The sequence below is a fragment of the Lasioglossum baleicum genome, chromosome 20 (assembly GCF_051020765.1).
Source record: "Lasioglossum baleicum chromosome 20, iyLasBale1, whole genome shotgun sequence".
Classification (NCBI taxonomy): Eukaryota; Metazoa; Arthropoda; class Insecta; order Hymenoptera; family Halictidae; genus Lasioglossum; species Lasioglossum baleicum.
The window spans coordinates 5110527-5132767 of NC_134948.1; the positions used below are offsets into that span (position 1 = coordinate 5110527).

General features: G+C 45.1%; 3 protein-coding genes across 4 annotated transcripts in view; 1 reads left to right on the forward strand and 2 right to left on the reverse strand.

Moving 5' to 3' along the window:
• LOC143218737 (solute carrier family 7 member 14) overlaps window positions 1–15899 on the reverse strand; it is a 99401-nt gene extending 83502 nt beyond the window's left edge. For both annotated transcript variants that reach the window (XM_076444141.1, XM_076444140.1), the window contains exon 1: window positions 15512–15899. The gene's annotated coding sequence lies outside the window, so the exon portion shown is untranslated. The remainder of the gene's footprint in view (window positions 1–15511) is intronic.
• Window positions 15900–16526: 627 nt separating this feature from the next.
• LOC143218745 (alpha-ketoglutarate-dependent dioxygenase alkB homolog 7, mitochondrial) lies at window positions 16527–20766 on the reverse strand. Its single transcript, XM_076444155.1, has 4 exons — window positions 20284–20766; window positions 20047–20220; window positions 19844–19971; window positions 16527–19779 (listed from the first exon to the last, which is right to left on the reverse strand). The coding sequence occupies exons 1-4, from the start codon at window positions 20533–20535 to the stop codon at window positions 19650–19652; spliced, it is 684 nt and encodes a 227-aa protein (XP_076300270.1). The 5' UTR covers window positions 20536–20766; the 3' UTR covers window positions 16527–19649.
• Window positions 20767–20925: 159 nt separating this feature from the next.
• Slv (sugar transporter SWEET1) lies at window positions 20926–22157 on the forward strand. The gene is made up of 4 exons (XM_076444156.1): window positions 20926–21163; window positions 21334–21411; window positions 21490–21772; window positions 21844–22157. The coding sequence occupies exons 1-4, from the start codon at window positions 21087–21089 to the stop codon at window positions 22057–22059; spliced, it is 654 nt and encodes a 217-aa protein (XP_076300271.1). The 5' UTR covers window positions 20926–21086; the 3' UTR covers window positions 22060–22157.
• The last annotated feature ends 84 nt before the right edge of the window (window positions 22158–22241 follow it).

Below are 22241 nucleotides of genomic sequence, written 5' to 3' on the forward strand. Positions count from 1 at the left end.
GTTATGGTCGCTTAAAGTTGAGCATTTTTGACAGATAAGGGCGCCGCCACATTGCTGAAATATGCTAAACTTTAAGCGACCATAGCTTCTCAACTATTGATCCTAAAGGTTCGAAACTTCGATCTGCATCCGCGGCGGGTACAAATCTACTGGATCACATACCAAATACATCATAATTTCGCATTTGGATCAGTTTTTCGCCGATAAGGATCAGAAGTTTGATGAGCACGGAATTGTGAAGCTGCCAGAAAGATAGAAAAAGATCGTCGAACAGAATAAATTGGGGATTATTTCACCTTGGAATACCGAAATTACTTTCTTGCCAACCCGATACATAATCTACACTCTACACAACACACTCCCCGAAATCGTGACAGCGAACGAGAGGAAGTTACTCCGACCACGATGAAAAGAGTACTGCGGTTGTCACATCGACTTTTTCATGAATGGTTAAGGGTGGATTTAGGTGAGGAAATGTAGCGTTTGTTAATTGGACGCGGGTGCGTCTGAAGGACGTTAGGTAGAGGAGTGGGAAACTGTCAAAGAAATTCCTTTTCGTATTGTCTCCGGTCGTCAGTGGCGTAATTTGTGGGTGGGGGTCTGTAGCACGTGTTGTCCATCTGTAGGGGTTGAAGTTGTCGGAGCGCGGTGGTTGTAAAATAATCGGCCGGTTCGGAACCGATTCGCATACGTTTTTTGCCTGCTATACTGACCTTTTCAGGTATATCGCAGTCGTCGAGCCTTTGTGCCCGCATTAATAATATGAAAAAGCGGTACGCGACGGAACACAGATGATTCTCGAAAATTAATACATTCTTGGAAATAATTTCTTTTTTGTTTCAATCGATCGGTGATCGAATACGTTGCATGGTGGGAGAACAGAGTTTTCGCGCAGAAATCGGATTAATATCGCAGAATATTTTGATCGTGGTCGGAGTAACTTCTTGTCACGATTTCAGAAAGTGTGTTGTGTAGTTTTTAGCGGAGTTTGGCATTAATCGATTAAAATTCTAATCAAGATTGATTGATTAATGTGTACGATTAAAAAAAGTAATCATTGAAAAATCGACGATTGATTCAATAAATTGATGAAGTCAATCGTTGATCAAAAATCATCGAAAAATCGGAGACTGATTCAATCGATTGATAGTTAATCGTCGATCGTTGATTAAAAAAAGAAATCATCGAAAAATGGGAGAGTGATTCAATCGATTGACGAAGTTAATCATTTTCATTCCGTATTTCATATTCGAAATTTCAGCAGTTAATCATTAATCAATTATCCGATTGACGATTACAATTTAATCGTAATTAACGACTAAAGTAGAGATGTAACCGTCATTCCCAATTAACGATTAATAAGTATTTAATTGACGACTAAACTATATAGGAGATTAATTGTTAATTTCGATTAACGATTGAAGTGGAAATTTATTCGTCAATCGTTGATTAAATTTTTTCCAAACTCTGGTTTTTAGTGATTGAAAATAGGCTTCGGATGACAGTCACAGTTACTCGGACGTATTCGCATAAGTAAACTGTGGATCCGTCGGAGGAGCAGAAGATTCTTACGTTAATATTCTTATGTGTAATAATTAGCCTGCGGATTTTATGCATTTATGACAAAAATTCAGTAGGTGTCATTTAAAATAGCAAAAATATTAGAAAAATTTAAACATGCTGTTATATTACTCTGAACCTACTGAACATAATAGGGAAGAAAATAAAATTCTATTTCACTCCAGTTTCTTGCAATTCAGGTAAGAATTTGTTATTTTTCATAAAGATGCGCAGTCTAGTAATAATGTATAAACACCCTGAGTCCCACATTTTTTTTACCTCTTCCGTAAAAAAAGGTAATAATGTATAAACAATTTTGCGGCAAGTTTCTTTTACAAATGTCCACCGATCCAGAGATGTAGATTCACCCCTAGGACGGATGACCATTACTTTTTATACACCGTATAGATCCCCGGGCCGTATAGATCCGCGCTCCGTTGGGAAATGTTAAATTCCCTGGTCTTTATTCGCGAGAAAGGGTGCCGAGCTCGGATGTTAACGGATCGCCGGGTTTCCATGAAAATCCGCCGCGTGCCCGGTGACTTTTGACCCGGAAACTACACGGCGAAACTGAATGCGAGCAAACGCGGCCCGGAAGCCCGAGAGTTCTTGCCAGCCGAATCTCCTGTACAACACTGTACTCTGCTCCGTTCTATCATGCTACCCCGCGCGTATCCCTTTAAAATGATTCCGAGCCACGGTTCGCTGTCGCGCATCAAAAATGAGATTTAAGGGATTACGGGAGACTCCGTGTTACACCGTATAGGCACGGCGAGCGGGGAAGTCGGACGTCGCCGATGTTTGACGTCCGAACCGGATGAAACACGGTGACTCCAGTGTTCCAGGTGTTCTTTAAACATATTTTTCAAACGAATTCAGTCGAAGTTATCGACGTAGACTCGAGTCCCACATATTGATCTGTGTTCGAGGAGTGATCGTAATCGTGCACGTACGGTTACACTGGAAATAATTGCACGCCTAACGAGTACAAATAGAACGATCGCGTGCAATTAGCATCGATCGATCGGTATCCGGTCATCAAGTCCATTACACATTTTACTCTGTTATTAATGATCTGTTTCTGTTTATTCGCGAAATTCTACTGTACACAAACGAATCCCGAAGCATTATTAATTAATTACCAATTAGAGTGATGCGTTCCGAAACCGTTCATCAGCCGGCGTAGTATGAACCAACGTGTACGGAGCCATGACTTTGAAACATGTAATCGAACTAGAGTTGGGCAATAATCACAACTAATATTCAATAAAAAAATATATTAAAAAAAACTTTTTAAACAGCACGCTTAGATTAAAATGCACTGAAAAGGAGAAAATAATTCTTTTTTCGTGGTTCTCCCCAAAAATTTAATATTTTAAATAAAGTCATGACATTAGTGACTATAAAAAGAAAAGCGTGGAGCGCCCACGAAGATTACGACAATATAGTTCAGCGGTCCACGCTTTTATTTCTATAGTCACTAATGCCCCATGATTTTATTATATGAAATTTTTGGATAGAACCAGGAAAAAAATTATTTTCCCCTTTTCAGAGCATTTTAATATAAGCGTGGTGTTTAAAAAGTTTTTTTTATATTTTTTTAATTCCTACTTTTTAGTCTTTTTGAAATGGAAGATATAGCAAGATATAGTAATACTGGTATTAAATAGTAAGATATAGAAACGCAAGATATATGGAAATACGTGAGATAGAATGAGGGGATAACCCCGAGAGACAACGTCTCTTGATGGAGTCCGAAATGGAACTGAATGAACGGAACACCACACTGACTGAGCTCCTTCGGTGCGAAATGGGTCAGTGGAGTGGGGATGAGTCGGAGTGGGAACGCGTAGTGGAGTGGGGAGCGCTGGCACGCGGAGTGGGGAGTGCTGAACGCGATCACGTACTACCGAGCGTGGCGCAACAAGGTGTGACGGTTAATATTAAAATTTTTTTCTCCTGAACGCACAGTTTTTTTTTAAAATTTGTTTTTTAATATTGCATTGTCTTCCAGTTCTGAGCTATGTTTAAAGTTTCAAGTCTCTAGCTCATCGGGAAGTGGCTTAAGATTCGATTACAAGATTTGACGGATACAACAACGACAATAACGACAACTCGGCAAGTTAATATAAGCGTAGTAAAAAATGGCTATCAGTCATTTTTAAATATTAGTTGATTATTGCCCAACTCTGAATCGAACACTTTTCTTCCGACTACGAAATGCTTTTGTGATATCGAATTTCCTAACTTGATTTCGATATCTCGTTCGCACGGGGTTGTCGAGCTGTTTGGAGATTCTGTTTCGATCAGCAGCATTCGGAGCAGGGTGGCGGGATCGAATTCGATTTCGCCACCTGCGGCCGAGCGTTCTCGGCGAACTAGGCTCGAACCAGCCGGTCTAATTCCGTCGCGTCGGTGAGGCGCATCGGCCCTCTTTTGACCCGGTTTCCTACGGTTTCGGCGCACCTGATTCACCACCTCGTCGAGGATATGCCCCGCCTTCGAGCCCCGAGAATTCGATACTCGACTCTCTCGCGGTATCAAAAAAGCCCCAAGGCGGCTCGCCGAATCTCTTCCCGCTTGCGATTCAACTCGCGAAATTCCTTTCGCGGCGTGCGCCCACAATGGAACCACGATTAATCGCTCCTCTCCTCTGCTCCTCCTCTCAGTTTTACCATGAACGCGTGTTAGGGGTCTTAGTTCCCCAAATAATTCGGTTCAACCGATTTTCCCGGTTGCGGATGATCAACGCGTTGCAAACAATTGTCGCGGGCCTCATTACAAAGTTGAACGAGCTGTACAGCGTCGTGAACAACAAAATTTCGCGCAAAACGTGCCGCGATAATTGCTCGCGTCTTCCCCGGCGAATCCCAACCCGTTCGACGAGGTAGCAGCGAAAATGGGGGACAGTTGTGCGCGACGCGAATATAGAACGCGGCTTAGTGTCTTCGCGGAACGCAATTACACACGGTCATGTTTCACCGGTGACAGCGTCAAAAACATTGCGTTCCCCGGGTTTAATTGGAAAGGACGCTCGTTTTGCTTCGGCTCTGGTCCGCATCGTTTTTCCCGGTCGCTCCGATGGGACGAGGCAGGAATATTTATGCGGTTTCCGTTATCCATTACCCGGTCGACTCGGTTTGGCACGGCCTCCTAACGAGCAACCGACGCTACTGCGAAATAAGTAGCGTGAGTCGGTCGAAGAATTAACGCCGACCGCCGCACAGTGGAGTGTTTGCGTCAAAAACTTGGCCAGAATACGATTTTTCAAATCGCGCGGGAGAAATGTTGGTTGTCTGAGCTATTGGAATATATTTGGTAAATGTCTAGTGAATTATATTAGAGATCCCAATAAATAAATTAAGATGAAGTTTATTAACAAAACTTTAATAGAATTTAAATCTTTGATCACAATATTTTTAGATCCTACCTCACTGATGGCAAACTATTGATTAAACAAATTGTATTTTGTCAATGACAAGAAAATAACTAATTTAAACATTTGAATTTAACGCCAACTTCACAACGCTAACTTCACATTGGTGGGTGTCGCTACAGTCGCCACATTTAATTGAAGTTTATTAACAAAACTTTAATAGAATTAAATTCTTTGATCACAATATTTTTAGATCCTACCTCATTGATGGCAAACTATTGATTAAACAAATTGTATTTTGTCAATGACAAGAAAATAACTAATTTAAACATTTTAATTTAACGCCAACTTCACAACGCTAACTTCACATTGGTGAGTGTCGCTACAGTCGCCACATTTAATTGAAGTTTATTAACAAAACTTTAATAGAATTAAATTCTTTGATCACAATATCTTTAGATCCTACCTCATTGATGGCAAACTATTGATTAAACAAATTGTATTTTGTCAATGACAAGAAAATAACTAATTTAAACATTTGAATTTAACGCCAACTTCACAACGCTAACTTCACATTGGTGAGCGTCGCTACAGTCGCCACATATATCTCTTAAAAGAATTACATAACAACGAAGATTTTTTTGGTATCGTATGAGCCCCATTTTACCACTCAACTTTGTCCTTCAGATATATGACGTATCTTTGAAAACAACAAAGATATTCAAGGTGGTCAAGTTAGGTGTGAAATACCCGGTATACTTTACCCAACGAAATACAAAAAACACGGGAATTTATTGCACAAAAGCCAATACATTGAAAGTACAAAATTTCTACAAGTTTTTCATACACTGTGCGTCGGAGCCGCGATGGACGCGCAGCACGTGCGACTGCAGATTCCATCGACGACGAGGAGGCCTTACAACGTAACCCTGAACTCCGGTACATCGATCTACCGCAATGCAACGAGCTGAAACAGCGGCTGGGAAGCCTCCCCGAAACGACCCCCAAGAAAACTGGAGAGAGCACCTCACCCACCGAGGAATCTCGCGCGAAACTTTTCCCATTTGCCGATGAAAAACGGTCGCGTATTGCCCTTTTGAAACGCGAAATTGTTCAAACCTCGAATATCCTCTAGTAGCCTTTACGGTTATCATATTAACAAGTTCGAAAAAATCTTCCTTTTGACTCGGTATAATGAACGCGCTATGCGCCACCGTCGCACCGGTTCGAGGTGAACGGCGAGATCGATTGATATGGAAAAGCGTGTCGCCAGCGAAGAAATTGAAAATATTGATCAAAAGTTCGAGGGAAGTTTTAAAGTAATCACCGCGGCCATTAGGCGGCGAGGGTGTTTGGTAGACCGTAAAGTCATTTACGGGTTGATGTTGTTGGGGAAAAAAAGAGACCGAGGAAATTGCGATACCGAGTGGAATTTTTATAGGGTGATTTAAAAAGCGTGATCGACGCGGAACATCGACGCAGGCGTCGTTTTTCAAGGAGACTGGAGTCAACTCCTTCGTACGGTCCGCCCTCGACGAAATGAGGGGGAAAAATTGCCCTCTCTCCGACAGTACCGGATTAATCACGTGACATCGTGACGACAGAGACGAAACGCGTCACGCGACCGGGCCGCGACGAAATAGTAGGGGAATACAGTATTTTATCGATAGATGTCCCAAATGTTGGTCGACAATTGTCCCAGAACTATCCCCACTCCTGCGGGGTGTACCCCCTTGAGGGGCCTAGCTCGCCGAGAAGTATGACATCATACGGCTCGGGTATATCGGTGAGACCGCACTAATCCAATAACAAAACTTCTTTATTCTTTATTATTTTTTTATGGGATTTTGGCCAACATATTCGTGGCATTTTTTAAATGAAAAAAGGGGTAAGGTGCCTGGCGAGACTCGCATATGGTAACCCTGGAGTAGACCCGTGTTTGGAACAATATCGATAAAATTCTGTAGTATCGTAGAAGGGGAAGGTAGAGTGGGGAGACCAGTGCCGTAACGAGGGCGTGGCGAAAGAGGCGCCCGCCACGGGCGCAACTGGGTTTGGGGCGCAAAACAAAGAATACCGATCCGGTTAAGGGTCGCCTGGACGCTTTTCAAATCTTGCAAAAAAATCACGAACGCCCATTACAAAACACGTATCCAAATCTAGACACAGAATTAAGGATTTTCATAACAATGCCTGTAACAACAGCTCCCTGCAAACGTTTGTTTAGCAAATTAAAAATTGTAAAATCGTACCTTCGTTCTTCTATTGGACAAGAGCGATGAACAAACATATCTATAATATCAATTGAGAAAGATGTTGCCAAAACATTAAATTATGACGATATAATAGATGTGTTTGCAAATGAAAAAACGAGAAAAATTACTTTACAAAATATGCTGAATTGTTTTATGTTTTTATTATATTATTTTAACATATACCTATGTTTTGTACTTCTTTTATTTTGTCGTCATTGAATATGAATAAAAATTTGTTCTTATTTAGGTTATAGATTATTTATTCATATTCATACAAATACCTTGACAAAGGGTCATTCCATGCCAAATCGATCACTTTTTGCAGGCATCATCGTCGATTTTGTTCTAAATTAAATATATTGTAGTCCATGTGTGAAATTAAGGGGGGTTTTAGTCATCATTTTGCCGGTTTCGAATTTTTTTAGAAATGGCAGGCCTTCAAAGGTTTCAATTTTTGTCCATTTCGGCGAAAACGTACCTCACTTACGAATTTTTATCTCGGGAACTATTTGTCCGATTGAGCTACATTTCTTTTTTGTTTTATCCGAAAAGGACTGGGCTATTACAAAATAATTTTTCCAACCCCGACAATCAACTTTATAATGTCGAAAAATTTAAACAAATTCTTTTTTTACGTTTTTTTCGTTGATGGGGCTCAGTGATTTAAATTTTGAAAAAAAAAATGGTAATATTCCTTGAAGTTTCCCCTTTAAAATGAGCCCTTGAAAAAGATGGGGGGTATCGTTATAATATATTTCATTTAGAACAAAATCGACGATGGTGCCCGCAAAAAGTGATCGATCTGGCATGGAATGACCCCAAATACATTATACAGGTAACTCATTTTGATGAGGTTAATAGTATTTAATATATTGCATTTAGTAAAATTTAACTTGTTACGTTAAAATTCTTAATTTTCTTGGCGCAATTTCTCGGAGGCGCAAGTTAGACACTTGCCACAGGCGCTTCATACTCTCGTTACGGCACTGGGGGAGACAAGTCCTAATCTGTCCCTTGATACCGAGAACAACGAAAAGTCGATTGGCTTTCGATCGATGGTTTCGTTGCGTCTGGTCCGATTAAAACCGGAAGGTGACATCAGCTGGTCCGGTCCCCCTCACCCTCGTCGTTTTAGGGGCGAGAGCTCGTTCAAACTCTGAACTACAGCGAAGTTGTTACTGCGTTTTAATGGGGCCATCCCTTCAGATGCAAGTTAAATTCAATTTTTCGAGGAAAGTTGCCTCGGAGAGTAGACGACGATACTTCTTCGGTATTGGCCTCGCAGTGCGTAGACCGTTGGGAATAATGTCCTCCGGGGGAATTACTTTTCAAACTGCGAGACAAACTGCCTCCTGTTTCCGCGCGGAACCTACGCGAGTCCACTGTGATAAATAAACCGGGCCATGAAAAGAGACTGCGCGGAGCACCCGGACTATCGCGAAACTAATTCCGAATTGAAAAACGGCCGGTCGTGAAATTCTCCTGGAGACCCGAACGAATCGAGGTTTCTTCGTGTTATCGCATACCACCGAGAACGCGATCAAATCTGTTCGGCGCTGTTTCAAAGGGGCCAGGAATTAATTAACAACGCGAGAACCCAACGAATCCGAGGAGCTGGAAAGGACTCCTGCAATGAAATGTTTTGCAACGGGCGTAGATAATTGCGCGAAACCGTGAGACCGGGCAATTAACGAGAACTCGACACGGACCGGTGATAAACGATCCGCGATAACGACACTGATAAGCGCCGCACGAGCCGGATGAGGGGAGGGTGCACGAATTCGGGGGAAAAAGTAACCCCACCTCTCTGCCAGGACCGGATATGACAGTACATACAGAACAGTAGCGAAACGCGTCACGTGGCCGGGCGGAAACGTGGGGGAGTAGCGTCGTGGAAGGGGAAGGTAGAGTGGGGGGAATATGAATTTAATAATTCATTCATCCAGCGACTCCGGTACGAGCCAATCATTTTCGTACGGTGTCGCAGTCCCGAAGATTCCTTCGGCAAACTTCATACTTTAATACACAAAATATTTAAACAAACAACTTTTTAAAAACCATACTAATATTAAAATGCACTGAAAAGGAGAAAATAATTCTTTTTTCGTGGTTCTCCCCAAAAATTTAATATTTTAAATAAAGTCATGACATTAGTAACTATAAAAATGAAAGCGTGGAGCGCCCACGAAGATTACGACAATACAGTTCAGCGCTCCACGCTTTTATTTATATAGTCACTAATGCCATGATTTTATTTAAATTTATACTAAATGTTTGGAGAGAACCAGGAAAAAAATTATTTCCCCCTTTTCAGTGCATTTTAATATAAGCGTGGTGTTTAAAAAGTTTTCGTTTATATATTTTTATCTTCTACTTTTTAGTCTTTTTGAAATGGAACGCAAGATATATGGAAATACGCGAAATAGAATGAGGGGATGACTCCGAGAGACGACGCGACGGCTCTTGATGGAGTCCGAAATTGTCCGAAATGGAGCTGAATGAACGAAACACCACACTGACTGAGCACCTTCCGAATGAGTCAGTACAGTGGAGTAGGGAGCGCTGGCGCGCGGAGTGGGGATCGCTGAACGCGATCACGTACTACCGTACTTAATTTGTTTTTTAATATTCCATTGTTAAAATGTTAAAATTCGATTGCAAGATTTGACGCATGCAACAACGGCAACGACAACGACAACATTGTCACGGCAAGATAATATAAGTCTGGTAAAATATGACAGGAGCTCGAAGACAATCATTTACGAAACCAATATTTCTATAGAAATTGTTATTAACAATTGACCGGCAATATTTTGATAGTCTTTTTAATAATTCAATAATTTCCTCGAGAATTGTAGAGCGGGGGATCGTGTTCGAATGAGTAGATCGGGTTCACCACTGGCCGGACAGAGAGATCTCTATTTGAGGAACTTGGAACCGATAAGTGGAGGAGGATTAATTAACTAAATTGGGGGTACCTCGATCAGACGTGCTCCGAATTTCAGGTGTGTACGCTACCGGTGAGATTAGGGGTTGTACAACATTTTGCTGAACAGAGGTATATCAGGCTTGGTTAGATATGATGCGGTGCACGGTTGGTCGGACGCTTACACAGTCTCGAATAATGGATGTTTCGATTAAAATTCTCGTTTTCGAAACGAAGCGAAACTTCGAGCCTCGAATGAAACGGCGGCTAATTAAAAGGGTGAACTGCAGCGTTTTTTTTCGGGAAATGGGTCCAAGAGATAAGGCACGTCGCCGATTCGGTCGGACTCGGAGCCAAAGGAAGATAAGGCACATCGTTAGTCGGACAGAAGAGCTTAACACCAGCGGCGTGTCAAACGAGGCGAGAATCGATCGAGATCGATCATGCGAGCAGATTTTGCGCTGGAGCCGGCCGAAAAATCAGCGGTTAAATTAGGATCAACTGAACGCGGTCTTCTGTGAATTGATGCTAGCCAGACCTAGCGCGGGGTTAACAACGTTCCTTGGTTTTCCCTTCTTGAAAAACCAGCGCGGAACCGGGTCAAGTACGAATTCGTGCGTCTGACCACCCCCGCGTGCCTCTTCCACCGCGAGAGGCTGAATTAAACATCCGACCAACTGGCTTGTTTGCTTGCTCACTCGCTCGTCTATTTGCTTGGTTGCTTACTTGCTTATTGCGCGAGAACGTACAACGGTATGTGACCGGAGATGGGATCGAGTACATTACACGTAGCAGAGTCTTCAGGTGAGGGGAGACCGCACGAATTGAGATGAAACAGTGACCCCCTCTCTTGCAGTACCGGAGCATTCACGTAACGCATGCAGAATAGAGAGGGAACGCGTCATGTGATCGGGCGGAAGCGTGGGGGAACAGCGTCGTGGAAGGGGAAGATAGAGTAGGCGGACAAGTCTTAATCAGCAAGATGGTTTGAATTTACTTGAATCGAAACTTGGTACCATTAAAATTAGCCGGAAATCATAAGCGCAGGATGTTTGAAAATTAGTAACAGTGGTGCAGAAACTGTATACATGATTTTGAAACATCCTGTACATGCTGAACTTGATCCCTATCTGTGACGACGTTCGGTGGCCCTCTGGAAAAATCAACAGTCGAGCCTGGCATTTCACGAAAAAATCTCGAGGACCCTCTCGACAACGTCACGCGGCCTGTCCTCCTTTCGAGAATGGACAAAGTAGGTGGAGGGGAGTAGAGAATGGTCGAGAGACCGGTGGAATTGATGGTCTCGTTACCGGGCCACAGTCTGTGGCCGAGCTTTTCGCGAGATTCGAAAGTTCTAACGAGGCTGTGACTCGCGCGCGCGCGCCCGCGCAACGTCCAAATCGTGCTCGTTAAGCGAATTAATTAACGGCGACCGGTGTGACCGCGCCGGGATCGAAAGCGTCACCTGACGCACGCACGTCGACCTCGGTTTGCCTCTCGCGTTGAATTTTTCAATCGGCCATCGAGTTCGAAGCGGGGCCATTTTCGAGCCACTCGAAACCCTCCCCCTGGGACAACGGTTTCCCCGGCGTGGCCGATGTCTCCTTCGTAATATAATCGAGCCGGCATTCGATTGGACGAGGAGCAAAAAAGATATGCCGGGAAAATAGCAAATAGTCCCCCTGTCCTCTGCTCCGGCCTGCTCTGCTCGGCTCGGCATGAATATCAATGGCGCGGCGCGGCGGGCAGCCGGCACAATCACCACAATACACTACCAGCCAAAAGTATACGGGGATAAAGGGAAACGAACGGTCCGCGAGCCTAACTCACAAAAGAGGATGAAGCCGTCTTTGCGATGACTCCGGGGCCCCCTTCAGCATGGCTCGCCGGAGCTGATCATCTCGGTAATGGCGCAGAGTCGCGTAACATCCATGATCCCGGAATACTCCTCGAGCACCGTTCGTCCTGCCGATCTTCGATCCCCGACACCGGGCACGTTTAAATTGTGATTTGAAACGTTGACCAGGGCTCGTCAAAAACTTTTTGTCACAATTTCTTTCATGTCCCCCACAGTTGTTGCAAACGATTTTTAACAAATCTGTACGAACACGTTTCGCCCTCCACTTAATAAGTTGCTAATCATCCGAATACTTCAACACCAGTCAGTGCCGGATTAAGCCAGCGGGGGGCCCGTAGCAAATGTTATCATGGGGCCCTAGGCTTTGTATCAGGGCCGCTTCTGTGCAAATGTAGTGCACACTTTTTAAACAAACACAATGAATGACCATTTCATTTTTTGGCAAAAATATCTGTGCCCACTGGCATCGACAGGCGCCCTCGCCCGTTTATGTGCGGGTCACAACCTGCCCAACCGCACGCGGGGCCCGTAGCATTTGCTACTTCAGCTACGGGGCTTAATCCGGCACTGACACCAGTACAGCAATAATTATTGTCGCTGAAGCGAAGTTCGCGCGACTGTCAATTATGAGATTCTCTGCAAAAACGATTTTCAACGCATTTGTTCATCATCGAAACGATGCTCCGTTCGACGCTGATTCCCGGTGTTTATGAAACGACGATAATCCTCGGATAATCCTGCGAAATACTTTTGGCCGTCAGTTTACCAGGGGACGGCGCGGCGGGATGTTTAACGAGAAAACGCTCGGGGATCCATAACACGCGTATCGACGGGAATCTCGATCGTTTTTTTTTTCCATAAATACGCGACCAGCTGCAAGACCCAGCCTGTCGCTCGGCATGGGGCGCACGATCGACCCTCGTGTTTTCAAACCGAATCGACCAGATCCGATTAATCGCCTCTCATTAGTCGGCCCGGTGATTTCCTGCCGGGAAATGGAATGGAAGAAATGCTCTAATCGGATAACATACTCGGAGCATAATATCCAAACAACGACAACTTCGACCCTTCGACTTGAATAGAAAATTTCGGTGTTGAAATTTGATTAGAAGCGAAGAATATTGGACGTCGTGAGTGCTCCTAATAAGGGCCCGTGGAGAGAAGAGGAAAACGAGCGTAAATCTCGTGGAAACGGCAGACGAGAAAGTCGTAACGCTTCGGATCGCGTGGTTCCGAGGGAAATATTACGATTGTCGCGTGTCCCGGACAGGTTTTATCGTGTCTGTTTGCGATCGTCGTTCCGAGCGGTCCTTCCTTCGTGTTTACGACGAGTAGCTGAACCGTTTGGTCGATCGGTCACGGAAATACGATACGATGCGCGGCCTCGATGCTCGTAGGCCATTTAATGTCACTGTCAGGAGTCGCTAGTCGGGAATACACAGTCTAATCGAATCAACCCGTCCGCCTTCGAGAGATCCGACTTCATTTGGGGCCTCGTTGAGAGCATCGTTACGTCAGAGATGCTCTGTTCACCGGATCCCACAAAACCCCGCGATATGCATCGCGTCTCCGCTTGTCGCGCGTAGAACTTCCCAAGACAATCCACGTCGCGGTCGAGATTCCGATAATTCTGTTAAACGCGACGGAGAAACATGCACACATCACGTCGCAGCGTGGAACCTGATTCCTATACTGCCGATTCATTTCTCTATTCGAGATTTATTGCAATCGTATAATGCACATTACAGACTATAGAAATAAACCATTTGTCGCTCGATCGAAGTCGAAAGATTATCGAAGAGAAACCTACTATGTACTGCTTCCAAGTAGAACAAGACACCACCGATCGGACGTCGTTCGTTAATCCTTTCGCCTGTTTCGAATAATACCTTGAAACCGGATAAGTCCTGCCGTCCGCAGTTTTCCGATCGGAGAAAAAGGAGACATTGCTCGCGACCGGTTTCCCCGATAAACCGTTTTTATCTCCGCGCGTCTCCGTGTCGATTTTCTCGAGTTCTCGGAGGCCGAAGGAGATTTTTGAGCCAGGGGCGAGCGATTTGCAGGGACTCGACCGAGATCGGAAACCGGTCGACCATGGTGGAACAACGGTTTCACGCGACCATGCTGGCCGACATAAATCACCCCAACAACAGCCATTACGCGTTGCGAGGTAACGCCGAACATATTGCAACGGGGGCTGAAACTTTTCTCCGGAAAAGGCAGCGGAGATAATGGGAAGAAGCCTCGGGGATCGAATGGTTTCGGATGTGCCACCCTCCCCCCTGGATAACCACATTATGGGGAATTTTTCCGGATGAGGAGATCGATTTTCTCCTCCGCCTATTTTTCGATCGTACAAATGTTCCCATTCTTGGAATATAAAAACATTTTATCTGCCATTTTTCTGGCTTCCAGTCCTCGCTGTGATTTTATATTTTTTACAACAGCGTTTGTCGCAATTATTTACGCTTGGAAATTCCGTTTCGGTTAACTCTTTGCAGTCGGGGAGCTGTCTAAACTTGAAAGTGAAACATTTATTCCGATCTAGAATAACTTCATTGCCAATGATTTTTTTATAAAATCATATAATACCTCGTACACTTAAAATGGCCATCGAACGAGTCGGACAGTGCCGCGAAATGAATTTCCAAGCGACGGTGACGGCGTCGTCGGAGAAGGAGAGCGCGGCTTTCATCTCGCCGAATTCATTGAAAGGGAGAGAGCCAGTCCGCAGAAAGAGCGGAGAGAAGTGAACCTTCTATTACAGTTTCTCACAATCTAGCTGGCAACCTCTGCGGCGCAGCTAGACTTATTTGACGGGTACGGGGTTCATTTTGTTCCGGGTAACTTCTTTCCCCGACATATCTGCCGAGCGTAATGAACAATCGAGACGAACGACGATCGAACGGACTAATCGAATCTAACTCGTCGAATCTAATCCAACGTGATCTGGTCGTTCGTGTTATCCTTGATTCTCTGTCAACCAAGGGAACGTTACTACCAGCTGCGAAGTCAGCTGGCATTCGAGGCATCAACCGGTGTCTAGAATGGAGAAGATCTTGGTGGATCTGGCTGTTTCGGGAAGGAGTTTAAGAGAGAACCTGAAGAATCAAGAATCGTCGTGTCGAATACCGAACATTTATCCGGAAGAGTTTGGACACCTAAACCGAGCTGGTTCGCAGACTATGGACTGACTCGGGCTGCAAACTGTTCTAACCCGACGTGTAGCGATACCAAACCTGTTCGTTTAACTCTCGCTAGAAGCAGGACGTTTCCTGAAGGCCGTAAGATAAGATTCGTACATCGAGTAACAGTGGTTCGATTAATATGTAATAGACTTATGGGCGCATGGATAGATGCTATTTCCAGGATATTTCGGTGACGCGTAGGCGTGCAGAGAATTCCGGGTGGTCGGTTCCCTCCGAAACATCGATAGGCAAACAGGGGATCGGCGCGCCGGTGAAAGTACTATGGCCCCGGGCCGGAGACCGTGTGAAGCCTCAGCCCCGAGGTAAGATGGCAACGAGAAAACTTACCTGTTTAGCAGCCGGCGGTGTTCTGGCGGATCCTCCTCCGTATCCCGGCTCCCACAAAGAATCACAGTTCACGGTGCGAAACGTTACTAAACTACTCCCGGCCGGTCATCGAGCCGACCAGGCTCGTCCTCCTCCCAGGCAGAGGATGATGACGATGACGACGACGAGGACGACGACGACAACGAAGACGGAGGACACAGAACAACGCGTGCACCGGTTAGCCCACCTATATCCACCGTAGTTGTCTCCCGATTAAATTCCAGATTCGCATGATATCTCCATGCTGGTCTCCGCGCTCTCTTCGCCCGAGGTACGCTGTATAATCCTCCGTTATCCAGCGGGATCTAGCTGGCTGACTAGAGCGTCCCTGGAACCTGGTTAGGCTGCAACGACGAATAGTCCTCGACTACCGGTTAGGGTAGTACGCAGCCCGTTCACGAGCTGGCCGTTTCACTCTGTTTCCTGGTCGCGTTTCCACGATCCACTGCCCGCTGTCCGCGCCCCTCTAGCTCCCCGGCTCCCAGGCCAAAGCTTCTTCCTTCTTCTGCTTCTTCTTCTTCTTCTTCTTCTTCAGACACTCCAAGCCGGCTGTCTCGCCTTTTGTTCCTCAGCCTTTCGTTTCACCGTCGTTCTACGCGCCCGGACCAGCTCGTAGCCGCGCTCGAAACTAACGAAAATTCCGACACATACGATTCTCTCTCTCTCTCTCTCTCTCACTCGCTCAACTCGTTCTCTCTCGCGCGCGCTCTCTCGCTCGTTCGCTCGACACACACGGCTCCCGGTGCTGCTGGCCAGAGTCACATTTTAGTGCGACACACACGGGTGCCGTGGGGTTACGCTGTCTCGCCTCTCTCTCTCCTTCTCTATCCGCCTTATCCACCCCTAGCGCCAACCCCACCATCAACCCCGCCCCACTACCACCGGAACCAACCCCTCCCGTTGCCGCTCCAACCCCCACCGACACGCTCTGAACGCGAGACACCGATGGATTCGAACCGAACGCCGGTTCACCCTTCTTACAAACAAATCGACCGCGAACCGGAAGTACTCGGAGACCGTGTTTTGCCGAGTTCCTAGAGAAACTAAACTAGAAGGGAACTAGACCAACCGCTCAACCCCCATCACAGAGCTTCAGTTATGTTCTAACCCGCGTGCAGACTCTGAATGAATAGTAGAAAGTACTTTGGCGGCGGCTGAAGTTGCGTGAGCGAGATGGAGGAGGAAAGGGGACCCTAGTTTCGTCCTAGGCCCGTAAGAAAACTTGTCAACGATCTATCTAGCTATCTAGCGGGTCCTACCTTAAGGTGGGATCTCCTAAACGTGGCTGCTCCTAAGTGACGAAGCAAAACGCTGCACGCCAAGGAGATCCCACCTTTAGTCGCTGGGGTGGTTCGATCGATCCCATCGCTAGCACCCCCGTCACAGCCCCTCCAGATGATACGTCGCTGATCCCGTGCCACGCTTCCCCCACCTAGGCCATTAAAACTTGGTGCTGTACGATGCGAAAAGGTACCCGGTTCCCGAGAAAATTCGTCGAGCGTACTCAAACGGTGACGCAAAACGGGACCGTTCGCGTCGGTCGTTGAAACCGATGCCAGCTGACTCCGCAGCGTCCTCCCTTCGACCTCGACGATGCTCCGCCATCAGGCGATCGACGTGACTCTTCAGGGTTGACCGTCGCCGGCCGTGTTCGCTTACGTAAGGATCCAGTTTAGCGGATAATCGACGATCAAACTTTAAAATACATCGGCCTTGGGCGTTGGGCTCGCTCCGAGGGAAAATAGAAGAGGACGCGCGTTGTGTAGCCACCAGTTGCGGTTCGCGGTGATCGTTTCCCGCAGCATCGATCGATCCTCTCTCGTCCATCCGTTAATTCAATCCCGTTCGAATCCGCGGCTTCCGCGAGCATCCCCTGAACATCGATGGTCTTGAATCACAACGAAAGTTTCCAACGATGAACTCTGTAAAGATCGATTCGTAAGGGTCTGTCGAAGAGATATTCCGGAAGATCCTTAAGATTTCAACCGCCTCCGGGCGAGCCCGAGAAAGATACGGCCCTGAGCGCCGCCCCCGCAACGAGGACAGCTTATCCCCGCTGAAAGAGCCACCCCTGCCGCATCGTGACTTCGAGAACCACCCCCTCGGCCCCACGGCTCAATGGTGTACGCAGACGTGCTATCTAGATACGTGTCTATCTAGACCGTGTCGAGCTTTCTGGGTTGGTTGAATGGACAGGACTTGTTTTGATCCGGCCCGTAAGCTCGGAAGTCGCGAGCCCTCGGCTCCGATACCAGATACCAGATACAACAGGAAGAGCCTCTGCGCCATTATGCCGACCCGAAGAGGACGCGACGCGATTCAAACGGAATGGGAACAATGATAAACAGCGTCGCGTAAGCGGGGGATTAGAGCTTCCGCTTTCCAGGGGATTGATATTCAAAATAGCCTGTATCTCCCAACACCGCCGATACTAGGAATCTCGAAACGATAACTCTCGATAAATTCTCCAACGACCGATCGTGTGTCCTCTTCTAAGTCTTCCGGAGACTCGGCCCCGTAAGCCTAAAGCTATTAGCTAAAGTTCCCTACGAAGGTCTTCGATTCCTCCAGCTAGCGGAATAACATTGGGGGGGGGGGCTGTTGATTCGAGAGAGCGAGAGAAAGAGAGAGGGAGAGAGAGCCAGGAAGCGTTGTCCGGGAATCGTCGATCGATAGATTTCAGCGTGATAATTGTAGCTTTTGCATTAAATTATTCGGTTCCGGAGACTCGCGAGTTGAGCACTCCTAGAACTATGCGAACGGAATGGAACACGTCCTGCGCCCTGTCCTGACCACTTTCGCCCCCCGGCGCGGCGCGGCTCGCCGTTACCGTCGTTCCCGACAGTACTGTAGTCGTAAAGAGGACGAGGGGATGGAAAACCGAAGGGAGAACGTTGCCTGATAAGAGGCCACGGCCTCGTAAAAACGAGACAAAGGTCGTTACGGTGTACAGGCCGTTGTAACCTACCCCTTGAACTGAAAGCACGAGAACCGAGGATTTGGAAAGTTCTCCGGCAAAGGGGAGGTTTCATGGGACCCTAACTCCCTGACGAGCGAATCCAAACGAAACGCAGCGAGTTCGATTTCATTCGAGTCTTATGAAAGGTACCGATTCCTAGCTGCGTGGTACTCGGGTTGCTTTTGTTACTCTACACCAGGAAACATGATCGGCTATTCCGGAAATCGATCGCGGAGGAAAATTTCTGGCGAGGAAAACCAGCCATTTAACATTCAACAGTTGTTGGTGGCACTGCGGCTGATCGGTTTAGAGCGCAAAACCATTGTTACAGCCCTGATTCCAACCCACCTCCGTCCACAAGCAACCCCTATGCCCGCCCCTCTTTGCCATCGATTCTCCCACCCAGCGCGTAAAAGATTCTCCTATTGACGTTCTACCCTCTCTTCGGCATCCTCTTCACCCCTCTTCCACGTCCTTTGCCAACACACCCACGCGTACTATCCCTCTTGCGTGCCGGAGCCACGTTCTGACGTAACGTCGTTACGTCAGGACATCGTCGTACGCCGGCGCGTATACAATCCAACAATGCACCTGCTGGTTACGATTCCCGCGGGTCCGAGAAACTCGGCTCGCACCTGCAAATACACCGAATGCCATCGTTACGTTATCAATCGGCCTTAGAACGCCGCGGACAAAATACCTGGAAAAAATACAGGTTGTGCTAGTCATAGCGAGAGAACACCCAGTCAGCAAAATTCTCTGTGGCTGCTTTGACTTGGACTCACCTTTCCAAGGGCAAATAATTCTTACCGCTTTCCCCATAATCTTCCGAACGTCCGTGCAGCGCCGTTTCTTATAGCGGCAAAACGCTCAAACTATTAGCCAAATTTACCGACAGTCCGTCCTATGTTGGTAACCATGTCGTTGATGGTAAAATCCTGAAATTTATTAGCAGCACCATCTAACGATACCTGTTGACATTAACTTGCATTCCTCTTTTCCTAAAGTCCTAAAGAATTATATGGAGATTTTGTCTAAATGTTTGCCACCACAATAAAACTATAGAAAATTCCCAGAAATAATTATACTCCTATTGCATTTATGTACAGCGAAAATTACAAATGATGTACATTGAGAGCATTAACTGTTGCCGTTCGGTTGACATCTGCATATTATTGAAATACGTCTAACTTTTGGTATATGCTGTCCTTCGAAATACGATTCTTCATTTTTCAGGATCTCATGGTTGTAGTTGTACCTGGCTACACCACTATAAAATAATCATTTTTAATACAGAGAAATTATGTGTTTTCTTAACAAGCAAGTTGTTATACCTCATTATATACAGAGATCTTTGCGGCAACAAAAAGTCATCCTTATGCGTTGTCTCGTATCCAACCATTGTCAGTCTCATTACGCTATCGCTTAACAAACTCAAACCAGCAATTATTTCTCCACAAAACTAGAGGATAAGAGAAATCATTGAGCTTTACATATCATTTACATACATTAAACTACATATATGTTAATTGCATACTCTAACACTGTCGACGTGAGGCTTGATCCATCCTTTGGCTGCTAAATCCAAAACATGTATCAAAGACAGCTGACTCAACTCTTTGGGAAAAGCTGTCTCACGAATCCTGTTTATTATTTTTGTGTTATTCTCGTTCCAGTCCTTCCTCTCTGTTTCTCTGTAAGCATGTATCGCCTACAATGAAACGACGCTCGAATAAAATATTATCGAAGCTTAACGGGAATGTAAAATACCGACATCATCCCAATGTGATTCCTCGTATCGAAGTCTTTTCATGTAGGGATCAACTTCTTCAATCAAAGACTGTTCTTCGGTCGCAGAGATGAAATTCGGAATAATTTGCATCGTACTATGAAGCTGTTCCTTCCAATTCTCTAAATCTTGATCAGCCTTATTGCTCGAGTTGGTTGTTCGCGAATAATACTTTAAATTATAAAAATTAAGAGTCCTGTTTAAGGAACCGACGAACAGATGAATTTTGAGCCTCATGTCTTCTCCTCGATCTCGATCCTTTCTCCAGAAAAGGTTATGAACTCTGCGAGTACGATAAGCCGAAATTGAGCTCCTACTAACGCAATAAACGTTTCACGCGCATATTTAGTTGGTTTCTTATTTATACATTTCCAATACATATATTATTTACTTCGAAGAATTGGCAAGCAAAAAATAAATACACTATTTATTTAGAATCATTCGTAACGAAGGGCTGAAATTGATAGATACACTCCTGACGTATTTTATAGTAATTATTCTTTGGAATCAAATCGAATACAGTAAAAAATATCATGTCTTTTATTGTGAAAACCATGTTGAAAAACCGGGCAAAAATTCGCGTGGAATCGAACGTCGATCGCACATCGTGGGTAAACGATAATTTCGTGTTCTGTTTCGATTTGTGTGAGAACATATTGGAACATATTATTGACCATGGATTTCGTCTTTCATTATAAAACTAGATTTGGACGCAGAAGCTTGATAACAAGTTTGTGAATCTGGATCACGGATGTTGATACGTGGTACTGATATGTGCAATTTGAATCATGATTTCGACGGGGATTAAAGACGCATTGGCTACAACAGCCTCGATTTGCACGATTTTACAATTCCTAGCCGGCGTGTAAGTCAAAAAATAACTTGTTTCCATATTCGATTTGTCAAATAATTGTTCAAACATTCGCTGTGTACGTGTTTTGTTTACATTGAAGGCGTTACAAGACTAGCTGCCCAATGATTATTACAATTAGGTGGACATTCTAATCCAAAGCTGTAAAATTTTCGATGTTTTAGCCTGGTGTGCAGAAAAGTTGTTAAAAACGGTTCAACAGGAAATAGTTCGCCTTTGGCGTTTATAACATGTTACACGTCGTAAGTGTTCACTTTTACAACCATATTGATCTGTTCCACGCATATATGAATTAATATATACCATGCAATATGTTTCAGATGTCTTTTATGGATGAGGTACGGCATGCTTATCGAAGACCATTTCATATTGTTAGTAAATATTTTTGGGGCTGTGCTTCAAGCATCGTACGTTTACGTGTACATCTTGTATAGTGTAAAGAAATTGAAAATTGTTAGAGAAATGATAATGGCTACTTGTTTCCTCGGAGTTGTGTATTTTTATAGTTTCTACGAGCAAGACAAGTTGCTAGCTGCAAAGTACGTTGGGTTTCTGAGCTGCACAGTCACAGTATTTTTCTTTGCATCCCCTTTAATGATGATGGTAAGTTGGCAAGATCATCATTCTATCGGCATAACAATCCACAAGGGCTAATCGTATAAAATGTTTTTCAGGCACATGTAATAAGGATGAAGAACACAGAAAGTTTACCGTTTCCCATTATCATGGCTTCATTGGTAGTCTCTTCTCAATGGTTCGCATATGGTTGCCTTCTTGACGATCGTTTTATACAAATCCCAAACTTCTTAGGCTGTGTATTGTCCGCATTCCAACTTTGTTTCTTCGTAATCTATAGAAATGATCCAAGCACAGCAGAATATTTAATATGACAGCAATTTTATTTCCGAACCTCTCACTGAATGTAAATGTAACACGAATTCTACTTTAATGACGAAATATATTTTTGACAAAAATATTGGTTTTTCTTTTCAAATCGATTCTTTTTAGCGCCATAAGTAGTTCGACATTTTACGGTAACGTGGCGCTCCGACAAGCGCTAGGGACTTTTACA